The sequence below is a fragment of the Ceratina calcarata genome, unplaced genomic scaffold (genome assembly GCF_001652005.2).
Source record: "Ceratina calcarata isolate Rehan_Ccalc_2016 unplaced genomic scaffold, ASM165200v1 scaffold351.2, whole genome shotgun sequence".
NCBI lineage: Eukaryota > Metazoa > Arthropoda > Insecta > Hymenoptera > Apidae > Ceratina > Ceratina calcarata.
Genome location: NW_017158043.1, coordinates 302,470 through 319,167, shown reverse-complemented (window position 1 = coordinate 319,167; position 16,698 = coordinate 302,470). Strand labels below are relative to the sequence as shown.

Genomic DNA, 16,698 nt, shown 5'->3' with positions numbered 1-16,698 from the left:
ATGTCCTTTCGATCCTTGTTCTTAGACGTTCGAAAAAATAAATGCTGAAAAATCCTTCTCACTCCTATTTATTATTTTGAAATCATAATAAGCGAAACGTAAAAGCGCGAACAAGTATCTCAGCATACAATACCTAATACAGACATAGAAACATTTTAAGCACGTTTTAAAGGTCCTTATATCTCCTATCAGGTATGTATATATAAAACATAGGGACGAGGATGGTTTAACACATAGTATACCATTTAAGTACATATACAACGAAAACAGTTAACATAAAAGGGGCTTGTTAAACAGGCACTCTATCTACATATCGAGACAGACAGCACGCGTTTTACTGAATATACAATATAACTTTATTAGATATCTTAAACATTTTTATTAGCAATGTATGAAATTTCTATACGGTTACTTAAAATATTTCGCGTATGTAAGTAAATTGTACATACATATGTACCCGTGAGTATGAGTGTATATACGTACTACTATACTGCAGTAGTAGTATGTATATAATTTGTATTTGTAATTTATGTATATATATATAATTATTAATTATAAATTCGTAGCTCCTACCCGAAGTTTAAAGGAAACCTCGGGGGGGAGTCGTAGAAACGGTACATACATACATAAAACGAGGGTTCATTCTGGTGTCTGATAGCTTCGACGTTCGAAGCCCAATCGAACACCTCTGGTCGACTCGAAATTGAAAGATTCGTACATACGATCGGGACGCGCTTGCAATCAAAATACATGCGCGCGTACATCAATCGATTTCTATAATATGTTATCATTGAGTCACGCGAAAAATAAAATGAACGCGTTTAACTTCAAGTTTCGCCGCTTTTCGCTATACACGCTCGACGTGGAAAAGAGGAAAAAAAGAAAACGAGAAAGAGAGAGATCTCGAGTGAGACGTTATCGTTATCAAATCCTAAGATCTATCGGGTCCGAAGAATAAGTTCGCCGCGTTAGTCTCGCGGAAACGGCCAATTCCGTGCTCAGCGGTTTCTGTCTGGGAAATCCTGCGAATCAGCGAAACAGAAAAATCACCGAGTCGATATACTTGCAAGTTACGTTTCTATATTTAATAAAAAGGCGGAAGAAAGAGATCTAGAGAAAGAGGACGTAAAAGGAGACAACTGAAGCTAGAAGTAAGAGCTAAGCTGGCGGCTGTACATACATACGGAAACTATCATACTAATATTTACAGGAAAAATTCACATAGGTACGTCCGGTGGTTCGTTCGCGATGAAACAAGTTACATTGCTTTTTACCCCTCATTGGTTTTTGCGTTACAGTTACAATAAAGGAAATAGATGAGACGGGGGGATGAATAAGAAAAGGACCGAGAACGGCACAAACAGTGGACGCATTCGTAAGCCGGTTTCATAAACGCACGCAAAATACGCAAATTGATCGTAACGAATGCATACATATGTATGTATGTAGATCGCGAGGTGTATTCGCGACTTTACGAGGCGATCGAGAAAAAAATAAACGGAACGTTCGCCTTTTATATGGTCTTAACTCTAGCCTTAATTAGTCTACGGATTACTATAGTTCCATTAAACGTCAGATACACGAGTACACGCGGCTTAGTTGGCGAGTGTCCCGGTGTTTGAGAAGAAGCTGCCCAAACAGAAATTCTGAACGGGAAATTGTTGTAATCGCGATAAACTGCTTTCGCGTTGGTGTCACCGTGTAATAAGTTAGCATTAGCTCGTCAGAGTTACAGATTTCGCGTTATGCGAATCGATTACTTATCCGGACTTTATGTTCGCAGAGGAACGAGGCAATCTACAAAAATTTATTCCTTTTTAAGGCTGTGAATTAGAAGTATTAATTATTTAATCAGGAAAAAAATGTCCTTGAATTCTTTAATTCCGAATAAATATTATTGTGATATTTCTGATGAAGCATTCAATTAAAAGAGGAAGTTATTAATTTTCCGTATCGGAGATTTTTCTCAAACACGGTGAGAAATCCCGTTCTCCTGTGACACTTTTCATTAACCGCATTAGCATCGGTGAAGACTCGAGTGAACGGAGGACCAACACTCGAATGATCGATCGGGGACGTACCCAGTCAACCATCTTCATCGCGACAGACGCTGTCGTGTCGATTTACGATCATCCGGAGCTGCATATTCCGAGAATCATGGAAATCGTTTTAATAATAATGTATTTTCTCGTATCGTTGTTATGAAACCGGCGGAGATACTATCGTAGATAGACAGACAGACAGACAGACAGACAGACAGACAGACGGACAGACAGACAAACATAGAAATAGAGTCGGGAACAACGAACAGCAAAAAAATAGAAAAAGAAAGATACAACGAATACTAAAGACGGACGTTTACACGCCTGAGGAACGTGATGTGCATTAGACGTTGCGCAGCTCTTGTCACTATATACATACAAAAATAGCCGTCGATGGGGCGCATCTCGAAACGCATCGAAATCCCCGGTGACACGAAAACCGGAAGGGAGAGAAAAAAAGAAAAGAAAACGAGAAGGGAAGAAGAAAGGATCGACCGCGAGGAACGGGAAAGAGGAAGCGGACCAAAGGAGGAAGCCGCTTTCGTCTTTCTCGCGCGAGATTCACCGTTCGAGCGGCCACCCTTCTCTTTTCAATCTTCCTCTTCTCTTCTGCCGTTTGTACGGGCGAGATCCATGTAGCATGACTAACTACCATGACTAACGAGTCGGGCGAAGTGCCACCGTGGAATCTTGGCTAACCGACCGGGAAGGTGGGCCCAATGAAACGCTTCCAACTCTAATATTTTGCCCTGTCAGAAGGTGGTCCGATGGCTCGCCTTTTTCCTTCTCCCGTTCGTACTTTTCATTTTTCATTCCCTCTTTTTTTTCTAATTGGCCTTTAATCTAGGTTTCCTTCTACCGAGGCCTTCCTCCTGTCAGCTCCTCGAGCTTTATATCCCCTGCCCTGGTTCCTTTCTGTCTCCGAACGCTCGCTTAATCCAACTAAGATCAATCCGGGAGCACCGTGCGTGAAACGGTGCTAGATTCTCTATTATACACGGTATGATCGTTCTGAGCGTAGTGGAATTTGTATTTAAATGATTAAATGTTCACACACCGAGATGGTTTCGTTTAAAAAAATATATACAAATATAAATCCTTTGAAATTGATGCAGCGACGCGTTGAACGTTTCACGTGCACGCGTCTAAACCGATCCGCCGTAGGAAAAGTTTTATTCCACGATTTGCTCGGATCTATAGGCCACAAACTTCGAAACATCGCGGTGCCATAAACTGGATTTCGCATTCGTATCAGAAAAGTCTCCGACAGCCTCCAGGTTCCGTTTTATCGACGTCGATCGGCGGAAAATGAAATGGGAATTGAAAAATCGCCGCGTAATCAGATCCTCCTCGATCGTTGCTAGCAAGTTCGCCAGTCTGGCCGTGACAACCGGATCGCGAACTTCTCTCTGTCAAAACTTTGAAAGTTCCCCGGGTGATGGACGATCGTAGAGCGGGGCTCGGCGGTCTGTAAACGAGAGCCGCGGTTTCTGGGTCAGTAGAACCGTTTTCTAGTTCTACCTCGCTGTTTCCACTCACGGTTGACACGCCGTCCGACTCGTTCTAAATCAGATGGAAATTCCGTTTAACGTTAAATCTGATAGCCCGAAGAGACACGATAGAATTAATTTTTTATAATTATTCAGCGGCCAGTCGAATGATACGCGTATCGATTGAATTGATTTTGATCGATTTCACCATCCGTGTTCTTCTTACAGGTGGCAGGAATATTTAATTCCGATTCTTTGTGTCGACTGCTGGACGACGTGGTCGATCGTGGCTTAAATTAAGCGGTCGCGCGGGATGGTAGTTGTTCAAATTCGAACGCCACGGGCTAGCGCCGGGTGCAAATTCTATTTCGACCCCTTTCCGGGACCGCGTTTCGGCCATTTGTACATCTTTGAAATTGCGGACCGGTTGGTTATACAAAGTCACGCTTTGAGGGGAGAACTTCAATGGAACACGGTTATTATTTACTGTTGGCATTTTGCTTTTCGGTTTCGCTATCCCGCCGTTCGAGCTTCTGTTTCACGGTTTAAACGATCCGAACTTCCGTCGCGCCATTCGCGCCGAGAATTTAACCCGCGGGCGGCGATAAAAATTATTCACACTACGAATAGCCGAAAGCGAATGGAAAGAAGAGTTCAAAGGGAATACGAGGTACCGTTACACGTTGTCCATTAAAGTATTGTTTGAAAGTATCTACCTTCCACTTTTTAAGGTCGTATAGCCACGGCGAGATATTTTAATTAGAATTTTTCATTCCCCGCAATTTCACGGCTCGTTTAATCGAGGAAACAAGAGAAGATGAGGGAATTGTTCGAACCAATCAGACGTAACGTTTTGAAGGAACGGGTACCATCTTTCATTCTGACCTTATTCCGTCAATCGTGAGTTATTATTCCGACAAGTACTCGCGATGGAATTACTATATTCCTCAAATCCTATGGCGATCCGAGGTTTTTCACCGAGCGAGCGTACGGGCAGAGGTTTACCGTGGCGGATTGAATATTTAACTTTCGAACTTTCCGCCGGAGGAGCCATCCCGTTGAGAGACTTTAATCAGCAGGAATTCGATATTCCATTAAATTTCTAGACGCGTTGCGTTTCGAGAACGAGCGCACCGACGGCGAAACGTACGCGAGCTATACGGATCGTCGTAACAGCGTATTCGCGTGCAATCATTCCCGCTATCACGTGTACAGTATACGCTGTGCGTACATATCCGTCCGTAACTTATCGAATACTCGACGAACGCATTAAATAATAATTGGAGATTCCACACAGGCTCCAGCTGAAAACCATTTTTACCCGAGAATAAATACTCGAACACTTCGTAGATAATTTTATAATTATTTTTAGAAAGAAGTCATTTTTATAGGATGGAGACAGATATTGACTGTACGCGGAGGAAATCCAAGTTGCATTAAAATAGTCTCGGAAAATGTTGGGTAGGCGGTGTCTTTAATAATTCATCTGATTTAGAAACCACGCGGGGTTCAATAATTCATGAACGGAGGTGTACACACTGGCACGCGAATTCGAAAGCTCGATTATCTTCGTGATGATTACGAACGCATTGTTCTTACTGATGCATCAAGTATATTTTCATCTCGTATTCAAAACGTAACATCATTTTTTTCCAAACTTAACATCATAAATTAATAAATAAATATATGTATATGTATATATATATATATATATATTATTTATAGGTATGTATATCATTATACGCTCAAGTCTGTATAAACGTGTAATTCTCGTTCTCTAAATATATCATGTACCTCGGTGTCGTAGTGTGCCCCTAACGGTAAAGGTCGCGTCTATTATTGCTTCGATTTACAATCTTCACCTGAAAATGGTCCTCTTCACTCGACTTCGGAACGGGCTCAAAGCGGAAAGGAAAAAGGAACCGTCCGGTTTGCGAATTACAAACAACGTTTGTGTTTTACTTTGCTCCCATCGGTGTGCACGTGCACGCCATGTGTGGCTGCGTGTGTGCACCGTACATACGTGTACGTATTAATTGCCACGTATTTGTATTGCTTTGCACGCGATTATAAAGACAGAGAAAGAGACAGAGAAACAGATACAGCTAGTTTCCCGGTTGAGTTAAATCCTTGTGCTTGAGGTAGCCGACTGTCTCGCAAAAGTCCTGTCAAGGTTCCTCGGCATCGAACACCTACGAATGCAAATCGAAAAAGAGGAGATGGCACGGTGAACGTAGTGAATAGTCAGTAAGGTTGACGGCGGAGGACGGAAAGAGCGGGACAGGGGACAGTCAGAGGGACAGAGCGAACGCGAGTGAGAGAGGAAGAGAAGTCTCGGGACGCTATAGTCTAGAAGGGTTTAAACGGACTAACCAGACGCTGCTTTGATTTGATTTGTCACTACGTTTAAATGCGAAATGAACGCCCGCCTCGGAACACGGCGCGCAGCATTTACACTGAACCAACGGAATCCGACGCAATCCGTGAAAATAAATACGTTCCCGTGTGCCGTGCCGGGGCGAGAAGGGGGCCTCGCAACCCACGCCCCGCGCCACCGGTTGTACTACAACGCGGTGGCCGCGTTTATGTGCCCGTACAATTTACATTCCGAGTCAGATTGCGTTCCCCCAGCGAAAATGCATTCAGCTGTTCTCCAGCGGCGCGACTATCTCTCGGAAGACATCTCATTTTCAACTCGTCCACCATGAGTCCCGACCGTAGCTCGGGTAGCCCGGCTGTCCCGGTTCTGGACGATCCTCCAGATTCCGTGATAGCATAGTTGCCGAGCCATCCCGGCGGATCTGATCCGATCCGCAAGTATCCGCGTGTTAAACTTTATCCGGTCTCGCATCGCCGCTCTCGGCCCACCCCGTATGGAGACCGGGATCGATACTTTCGGTGACAGAAGGATTACCGTATCGCGGTCGATCTCGGCCAATCAGTTAGAATAGATCCCCGGCCCTATTAAAGGCATCGTCCCTCGAACGGCTGGTCTCGTGACTCGCGACGCCGATAGATTTAACGCGCGAAACTGCGGAATTTCTTTCGTAATCCCCGAACGTGACCGGAGCTACCGCACGCTACGGGGTAATCCGTTTCCCCTGCGAATCTTCCCCGCGTAAAGGAGCTCTCTGAACGGAGCTTAGCGGCTCGTTTCGCCCGAGTTACGGCGGTTTTGCGGGTTCGCGTCGTACGACTTTTCATTAGCTTCCGGAGTAGCCTCCGGAGGCACGAACGTCCGCACCTCCGTGCTCGTAAGACGGCCAGCTCCGTTCCGCTCAGACGAACACGACGTGTGGCTTCTGTGGCAGCGGGGGCTCGTAATCGTAATCGTACTCGTAGTCGTAACCGTAGTCCACCCGGTGAGCGTTTGATCTCGGAACCGCGGGGCTCTGCATGCGATAAAGCGAGAGTACTTCCGGCGGCTCGTCCCGAAGATCGGTCACGTCGGCCACCGCGTAGACACCCTCTTCCGTCTGCTGCGCGTACGACGACTCGGTCTCGTGACGACTGTTGTTCGGCTTCGCGTACTTCGGCGTCTCGTAAATGTTCGCGTCTTGGGATTGTGGGCTCCGCTGACCGGGGGTCTTGCCGCGCGGAGTGTCGTACGGAGTCTCCTCGTTCCTCGTCAGCAACCGTCTGCTGTACGACTCTCCGTTCTTATCCAGTTCGTCGTTGTTCCTGCCCACGTAAACGAGAAACTCGGGTCGATTCGGCGCCGCGTATGGCGCACGCTTCTTCCTCTTGGAACGCGTCAAATGTGCTATCAGCACCAGAATAGTCGCGGTTGCGGCCAGGCAACCGGCCGCTGACAACGAGAGATAAAGCGGGCTCAACCGACAACGCAAAGAACCCTCCGATAGAGCGATCAGTGCTTTGCCGGCGAACTCCTCGTCGGTGCAGATGATATCGCGGGTGTCCAGCTCGAGCCTCGACTCGTTCCGTCGCTCTTCCGCTCTGATAACGTTCCACAGCCAGTGCACCGAGCAGTTGCATACCAGAGGATTGCCGCCAACGCGAAGCAACGACAGACCGTCCACTGGGAATTGCGTGGGCTGCAGCGTCGACAGGCTGCACCGGCGAAGCGAGACCCATTTCAGGTATCTGGCGCCGAACAGGACCCTCGCCGGAAGCTCCTTCAAGCCACGATTGCCGTCCAGCGAAATCCGTTCCAAGTTCACGTTGTCGGCGAACGCGCGCGCGTGCACGCTCTCGATCGCGCAGTCGTTCAGTTCCAAGCTCCTCAACTCGAACAGATTGCGAAACCCGGCAGCTTTTAAACTACCCAGAGGATTTCTGTCGAGGGTCAGATGCGAGAGTACGTTGAGCCTGGCCAACGCGGCCGTGGGCACTGAGGTCAAGTTGTTCCCGGACAGGTCCAACCGGAGTATGTCCGGTAGGCGGTCGAACGCGTCGTCAGCGATATTCCTGATAACGTTGTTCGCCAGATTTAACGAGACTAACGAGGGCAGCGATGGCAACGAGCTTCTGTCCAGCTCCTGTATGAGATTGTCCGACAGGTCCACGTTCTCCAAACTGGGCGCCAACGCCAAATTGTCGGTCGGTATCTCCAGCAGCGAGTTCCTGTTCAAAATCAACGTTCGTATTTTATGCAAGTTCCTCAGCAGTCCCTCCGGTAAACTCGTGAGCGAGTTGTCGCTGAGGTTCAAGATTTCCAAATCGCTGGTACTCTTGAACGCCTGCTCGTCCATGTCGGAGATGTTATTGCTGGCCAAGTTCAATTCCTTCAACGAGTCCAGACCCTGGAGCGAATTCTTCGCCAACGCCCTCACGGCGTTATTGCTCACGTTCAGCGTGGCCAGATTCTTTTGGAAGACGAAATTGTCCGAGCCCAACGTGTGGATCGCGTTCGACGTTAGATCGAGCGACTCCAGGTTACCGTAGAACCCGAACGAAAGGTGAATATTGGCGACGCGATTGTTGGAAAGGTCCAAGTGTCTGATCTCCGGGTTCAATTGGATCGGCACGACCTCGAGGCCTGCGTAAGCGCAGGAAGCGCGCAAGCTCTCGTCGTCGCAACGGCATTGCGTCGGGCAGAGACCGTTCGCCAGCACTGACATCGCGACGGCAATCGCTATCGCGATTGGCAGCGTCGTCGTCGCCGAGGGTCCACGCGATGCCATTCCATATGAGCTCCTCCTCAACTGGAACTGCCCTGCAACAGCATAACCATGCGCATATTACATATCATATTGGAAACTATCTTTTTTAAATGGGAATTTCTGCTTCCCTCTTATTGAGATATTCTTAAAACAAAGTATACGATCCTGAAATTTCAGTACTTTGTCACTTTCTAACGACCATTAAAATTTTATTACTTTCCCGGCAGAATCTCGTTCATTATTTAACGGTGTTTCTTAACGGGCTATGAATTTCAATATCCCTTAAACTTCGACGAAAATATCACGCTCGATCACCGTTCAACGTTTCAGTAATTCTAAACAGAATCTCACTTCTCGTTCTTTTCGACGGTATTTCTTAAAATGTAAAATTCGTCGGACAGAATATATTTTGGAGTGTCTGGGTGAATGGATTCAATTAATCCGTTGATTAAGAGTGTTGGAGCAACGTGAGGTTGTTAGCAATAGAAGGAAAAGATTCGCTTCGAAATGTCTCGGGCTCAATCAAGCACCAACACGTTTGCGTGTAATTGGAACGAGTGTTTTGCCGAGCTTGCTATTGTCTGCTGGCAGGTACAGAGACGTAAAACTCGCCTGAACTTGTAATCATGGTAGACGTCGTAAATTCGAAGCGAGTCATTATTTTCCTTTTATGGGAGATGGGAGGAGGCAACACTGTTCGGCGAATTTCCCAACCGACGATTTCCATCTGATTTCCTTAGTCAGTCGACTAATTAATGAGACATCAAGGAATAATAAATGTTATACGAAACCCTTTCGAGAAATATGTGAAGAGATCGTTTAATAAGGAATAAGACAGATTTCAATACGTTTCATGCTAAACGTTCAATGTTTCATTAATTCTTAATAGAACCTCACTTGTTCTTTTCGATGGTATTTCAGAAATACTATTTCTTAAAATGTAAAGTTAATAGGTATATTCGTTGCATAGCTAATTGGATACAGCCATTAACTCTAATAGATGCACTATTAATGAAATGAAATTCTCAGCAACGAAAATAAATTTTGCAGAAAATTTTAGCTACAGCTGAATGTTAATTTAAAATGCATAGCAGTCATTCGACGCACCTGCTGCAACTTACTCGAAAGCAAGAATGATAGTTTTTAACTGCTGAACACAATTCCGAAACGAGTTTCACACGTGTTACAGCTTGTAGAACGCTGAACCCTATCTTCAATGGCTATTTCGAAGAACGTGTTACGACGCAAGTTAAATAAATCTCTTGTAAATCTTGACGGAACGCGATGGAACGGACTGAGATAATTAATATTTTTAGTGGACCCTTCGCGAAACCCATCCAGATTTCCTACTCAGTACCATTCAGATTATCACCATAGATTGTCTTTTCGTTCGTTATTCCGAGTTTCACGGTACACGAAAGGAAACTACACCTACTCCTCGGAAGGTGATGAGACTGTACCGAGCTCGCTTCATTTCCTCGAGATTACGGTTCACAAATTACGGGGTTAAGTTCTCGGAAAAGTAATAGAAATCTTAGCTACGTGCGAAAACGTAAACCCGGTTGAATGCACTGTAATAAAACGGCGACGTAACGTGCCGAAGGTAAATGGGATAGAGACAGGGGCAAAGGCAGTATCTTAATATTGATTATATCATCAGCAAATCAATATCATCGCATGCACGTTTATCTATAGAGTTATTAATTTACAATAATATACTAAATATACGCTCGCCCCTCTTTGGGAGTTTCTCACTTTGAAAGTTATCCAATGTATTCGTTCTCTGGTAATGAAATGATCGGTAATTAAAACAACAAAATAACGCAGACCCGATAATTAAACTGCAATCAATTGAATGGAGGAGAGAAGAGAAGAGGCGGCGAGTAACCATACAACTCGCGAGCAACGTGCTCTCCATTTTATTTATTCCGAGCACGTCGAGCATCCTCAATATGCTAAACATCAAATCATTTTTTTTTTTTCCCCCTCACTGAACGATCGAATCGCGGCTATTGGAAACAGTCCACGTAGAAACTGGCTGGCCTGTCTTCCTTTATAAAGTGAATCGAACAACATGTCATTGGTCCAATGCCAGAAGGCCGACCTACCATACGTAGTACTACACCTATGGAACCACGGAGGGCCACGGAGCTCGACCCTAAGTCCGCGAAAGTTTCGAGTTACGCGAGCACTCAACTTTCTATACTGTTTTATAGCGTGGCCGTTTCCCTACACGTCTCGAATAAAGACGTTTCCCGCGATCGCTTATGTTTCAACCGCAGTCCGTTAACTCCTGTTTCACTCTCGACACCGGCCACCGCTTTAATATTGAATAGAAGCCTATAGCCTTTAACAGTCGGGCATAAGTCGTACTTAAAATAACTTTCTTCGTCTGTTTGTCGCGTACGAACACCCTATCGCTGTTCGAAAGCTCGAAACGCGCTATAATTTCTTCAAACAGAAGAATAAATGCCCTCGAGTAAACGAAAGTTCAGTATAAAAATACTTGGTGTCATGAGTCTGAATACATTATCAGGATATAAAGGGTCGATTTCGTTTATCATAAATTAAATATCAGTTTTTAATTGAACGTCGCTCGGTGAAAACTAGAGATGTCAGCTGTTTCGATCCGCGCATTGATCGTTATAATTATGTAAACGATATTCTCCGCCGGTAGGAGCGGAGGAAGGGTCCGGGGTTAAACAGTCTCGCGAAATAAAAATCTCGTGGGTCCACGGGACGAAGCTTTGTGGCAGGCGAGCAAACCGCGAAAGCGTAACCACCCTTCACGTTCCAACGGTTCGCCGCAACAAACTCGATGCAAGCGAGTTTATTTACGGACACCTGCACGTTCAATTCGTGTTCAGATTTTCCCTTGTCCGTCCCGTCGCGCCGTGCCGCGCCGATGCATCCGACTACCGTGCACTATAACACCATAGTTCACGTGTTTGTAGGTAACGGTTATAGGTGCAGGCGTTCCCGTACGCTCGCGCTACCGCGTGTTTATGGAATGGCAACCATTCTCTGTGTCAACTTTTTCCCCAGGCTTACCCGGAGTAAATAACATTAGTCCCCGGTGGGTGGGAACGGCGCGAAACGAACAATGATAAGCGAAGAATAGTTTCAAAAGCGAATCGCGTGCGCCTGGTTGCAGCGGCGCGGAGCCACGGCCCGGCTCGAAAATTAACAAGCCGATAAAAACTTTATTCGACCGGTCGTTTTTATTATCTCGCACGGTTGCGAGCGGACGCTTGTACGCGCCGGGGAAACAGCTGGAAAGTTGCTTGTTCGAGTGTGCATCATCGAGAATAACCGGGAAATAGCTGTACGCGAAATCTCCTCCAATATCCTCGTGGAATCGACCGATATTTTCCTATATTTTTTTTCATTTAAAGTAGCTTTTCGAACGCTTTTCGGTTTCATCGACGGTGCGCGATACTTAAGCGGTTGAATGAAAGAGGGGCACCGAGTGGCGAGGGAATTGAAACCGGTAGAGCTCCGACGCGATGTGCTCCGAGTTTGAACTTTGAAACTTGTCGATGTAAGTTCGACATTGGAAAATAATGACAGACCTCTGGGACGTTTAATCGAATCAATGAAGAACTTTAAACGGAGCCGTTTGCACAAGAGTCATTGTATCAGCAGTAGATCGACATAGACCTTTTAACGTCAAACATGTAAACTATAATTTTCTGGAATACGTTGAGGAAACATTGCGCCAAGCATACATATAATAATTCTCGTCGAGCACACATCGACACCCACATAATGCGACCACTTAAATGCCATTCAGACGAGCCAAAGAAATCTATTCAGACGCAGACCTAGATTCACGAAACGATCAGCCCCTTCGCTCCGACCCATTGAATAAATAAAAGAAAAACTACTCCCGCAAATCCAGCCACCGCTATTCGAACGCACACACCATTCGACGATAGCGGCAGCTCGTAATGGTCGTGGACAAAAGGAATCGCGTTTCACAAAAGGGCCGTTTCGGAGGCAACTCGGTCACACAGGGATCACCGCAGCTCGTAGCCCGGTCCGCGTAGCTCGGGACGCAACATTAACGCGTGCCCCGTCGCCGGTAATTTCAATCCCAGTAACTAGTCTCCTGGCAAGTGTTCCAGCATAACCGGATGCCCGACCGAAAAAGGCTCGTTTCGGTAAGTGCTGGTCGTGCCAGTAATTTTTCACGTCCCTTTTTCTCTGCCCTCCGCTCCTCCCCTCTCCGGCGTCGCGGAATAACAAATGGCGCTGATCTCGCTGTCATGTATAATGTACAGATTTACAGCATTCCGCTATCTGACAGAGCTATATGTCCCTCGTTCTCCCTGCGTCTCTGTGTCTCTCCCAGGACCTCGCAGCGAACGCACGGCGAATGGAAACGAAAAAAAAAAAATGAAATACACGGGCGGACGTTAACATCCGCAGCATGTAATATCCCGTGTGGCAGGTCGAGCGTTATTTTCTCCGGGAAATCGGTCGATGCTGTTTTTTTTCCGCCCGGTTTTTTCTCGTTACCCGACTCCCCCCGCTATTGGGTCGTGGCTGGACCAGACAGCGGATTTTACCGATCGTATAGCCGCCAAGCTGTAGGAAGAAGAAGACGACGACGACGACGACGACGACGAAGTCGTGAGGACGAGGGTGAAACGGTGGGTCCCCGCGAAGCTAGGATCAAGGGGAGCGTGATTACTTCGAAATTCGGGCTTTCTGGCCATCGCTATAAGTGACATCAGCCTGATAAACAACACTTGTCTACGAGCAGAGAACGATAAGGGTGAAGGGCTGGCTGTATTAGCCCGGAACGATCCCGGTTACCGGGGGGGAAAATATTTGTGTTGGATGCTTCCGTGAAATTAGGTCCGTATTACATGGCTTTCAACGGGTAGATGCCAGTCTTCTTATCGCGCTTTATTGCTCCCCTTTGATTAGTTTACTTCGACTGTTGCTCTACGAGCTATCTCTCAACGAGCGCGTACGAAATGTTACGATTCTGTTTTCCTTTTTCATGGAAATTTTATTAACAGAAGCAGCTCTGATAAAAGATGAAACCACTCCATATCGGAATAGTATCAAATGTAATTAAGCGCGCGTGTTTTCTATAAAACATACGTTTAATTAAAATAATTTCCATGTTACTTCATACGGTTCCTCTCAGTCGTTAAATCATTTGATATTTCCATATTTATGTAGGGTGTTACAAGATCGTTTCACATTTAATCCGAAGTGGATAATAACGACGCAAGATTTAATGACATCGAATCCGACTTTATTTATTTAGTATTTTTAATCGCATATAGCAGATGTTTTCGATTAAATTCTCCTGACAGTAATGAGATTTCCCTCTCTGACGTGTAATTGTAGGACTGCGTAAATTTGACGAGAACACCGCGCGAGGGCTAAGTTTTATAAGCTATTCTAAGCAATCTGATGTTTGCTCGAAGTTAGGTACACCAAGTTGTATCATGTGAACTCGTCAAGTGTAACAGTCAAGTTTCCAGTGGAGCCGCCGCGAAACAGCGACTGTCTCCTCCTTTTTGCGGAACTCGCGCCCGAGGAAGGATTTATCCCTGACAAATAACACGTACCCTAGGGTCGCTATAACTAAACTCATTGTTAACGTGTCTTCCCAATAAAACCACCAGCAGAACTGCGAAAAGTCCGACGTTCTCGACCACGGAAACTTATTCCCATTAAAACGCGTAGTAAAAACCTGCTGCAACTCAACGTACAAGCGCAATGAAAAAAAAAATCCGTCATCTTTTTTCCCTCTGATCAAAGCCCCGCTTTCAGTCTCATATTAATTCTCGACGTAAAAGTGCGCAAATAAAATTTACCGAGTCGAAATCATCGCTTAAAGCGATCAATTCCTTCCTCGCGCTTTCACCGAGCGAAAACGTGAAAAGTGAATTTACCGGATAAAAGATTTCATTTTCATCACGTCGCGGGGAGAATTTTCAGAACGAATTTATTACTCTACAGACACCGCGTTATTTTTTTCTTTACAATCGGACTGCAGTCGCTTATTCACGCGTGAAGGATTATTAATTCAGTGCTCTCAGAGATTCTTCGGGAAGTCGATAAGAGAAGTTAGTTGAAAACTTAGGACGATCTTATTACTTATGGGCGACGGCGTAGAACGAATAACCTCGTTTCCGTGTTTTGTTACTCTTTTACGTACAGGTAAGTACTGTCGCGATCTTTAAAATATTCAAACGTCGCCGATGCGGTCGCCCGTATCGAGATTTCCCGTTCAACGACGTATAGGGAATAAAGGATAAATAATAAATGCGCGACGTTTTTCTTATCTGGCCACGGATGACGAAATTTGTCCGGGCATGCATAATACATGCGGAAATGGCATCGAACGAGCTGGCTAGGCCGCGCGCTGACTTCTTGTCTATAATGGAATCTGCACCGCGGGGCCCGGCCAATTTCTAAGGGTGGTATAAAGCAAAGAAAACGCGGACGGGCAACATATAACGGGGCGAGTCATTCAATTTACAGGATCCTACCTTCCATCCTCCCACTCCCACCCCCCATTCCGTCCCCCGTCTTTCCGTTTCCAACTCATCTCGTTCCAGCCTCGGTGGCTCCCAAACTGAACTGAAGATGAGCCAAACTCATACCGGCTCTTGGCTAACCACGGCCCAGGTCCGCGGGCTATACATACACCCAGCAGCGATGGCTACGAGCTACAAGTGCGAACGATATCGAACTTACACTCCCGAGCCGCCTACGATCAACGGTATCTTGATTCAGATTTCAATTCTCGTTAAGACGGTAGGTAGGAAGTACTTCACTCCTCTCGCGAAAGGATTATTGCAAGATAGGTATAGAAAGGATGTTGGAAAAAGACGTGGGATAAAATAATATATTTTGTACGATATCAGTTTTGTAAATAAGGGCTGACTGGATGTAGTGAATAAATATTTAACACAGTGAATATAGAAGGTATTAAAATGAACTGGGACAAGGATCTTTCCTTCTATCAAGCAGATGTTCAAAATTTTATTTTAGAATTTTTCGTATACTGTAAAATTCACGTCCACGAATTTTTAACATACTCCAGTAGGTTATTTCTGTCCCATTCTTGTCTGTTATATTTAGTCACTGGCTTTTGTCCGTTGCTGTGTCAAGCGAAAGAGATCGATGCCCATACCTAATATTTTGTCAAAGCATTATTGCTCGTAGTCGAACTTCCTGCGTAAGCGGAATATCCTCGTAAAACGAGGAATTAGGTCAGATATGAAGAGGGTAGAAAGAGTAGAAAACATTTTGGGAAGTGCGTCAGTCAATTCGATGCATTCATATAAATTGGATTTATCGATATATTCTTTTTTTAGGTAAAAAGTGTGTTTTAAATCATCTAGAACTACGAAATCCGATGTAATGGGAACATAATGTTCACCGATGGTTTCTCTCCGTTCCATTTCACGTTCTCATAATAATTCTGCCTCTCTCATAGTGTCGTTTTATTTCAACGAACAAGGGGAGAATCAGGAAATCGCAGTGGTTCAGTCTACCAAATTGGAGGAATCGTTAGCCGCCACGGCACGGTGTGACCGCGTTTCGTGCCTCTTCCACTGACAAATAAGCTCCGACGCTAACGACGACCACGGGTCGCTCTAATTTTTGTGCGTACCCGATCTCAATTTGCACCGTTCACTTCGGTTTCGTCGCTTGACGGAGTCGCGAGCGTTGAATGCGCTTGAAAACGAGCTAATAAAGACAGAGCTGAGGCCTCGCGTCGTGTCGCCGGCGCCGCGGTAAAAGTCATTAAGCCGCAATTTTTGGCGGAACGAGGGTGATAATCCTCAACACGCTCCATTTTCTTGCCGCGTCAAAAGAAAAGTCATTAAGCGGGAGCTAACTTCGAACTAGGTTGTCGAGATGAGAAAAACTGCTCGTGTAGGTGGCTCACACGTACACTACGGGACTCGTGCATCGCGCAGGGTGTATTATAGGTGTACACCGTCGAACATACATATACGTAAAATTCATTTGCCGGCTTAATGGTCTGTGAATTTGTAGCATTGT

At 45.6% G+C, this 16,698-nt stretch overlaps 1 protein-coding gene across 1 annotated transcript in view; it reads right to left on the bottom strand.

Moving 5' to 3' along the window:
* Nucleotides 1-52: 52 nt before the first annotated feature.
* LOC108625420 (chondroadherin) overlaps nt 53-16,698 on the bottom strand; it is a 29,290-nt gene continuing 12,644 nt past the window's right edge. The window contains exon 2 of the mRNA XM_018025451.2: nt 53-8,708. Within this exon, the coding sequence (XP_017880940.1) occupies nt 6,811-8,676 (1,866 nt within the window). The 5' untranslated portion in view covers nt 8,677-8,708 and the 3' untranslated portion in view covers nt 53-6,810. The remainder of the gene's footprint in view (nt 8,709-16,698) is intronic.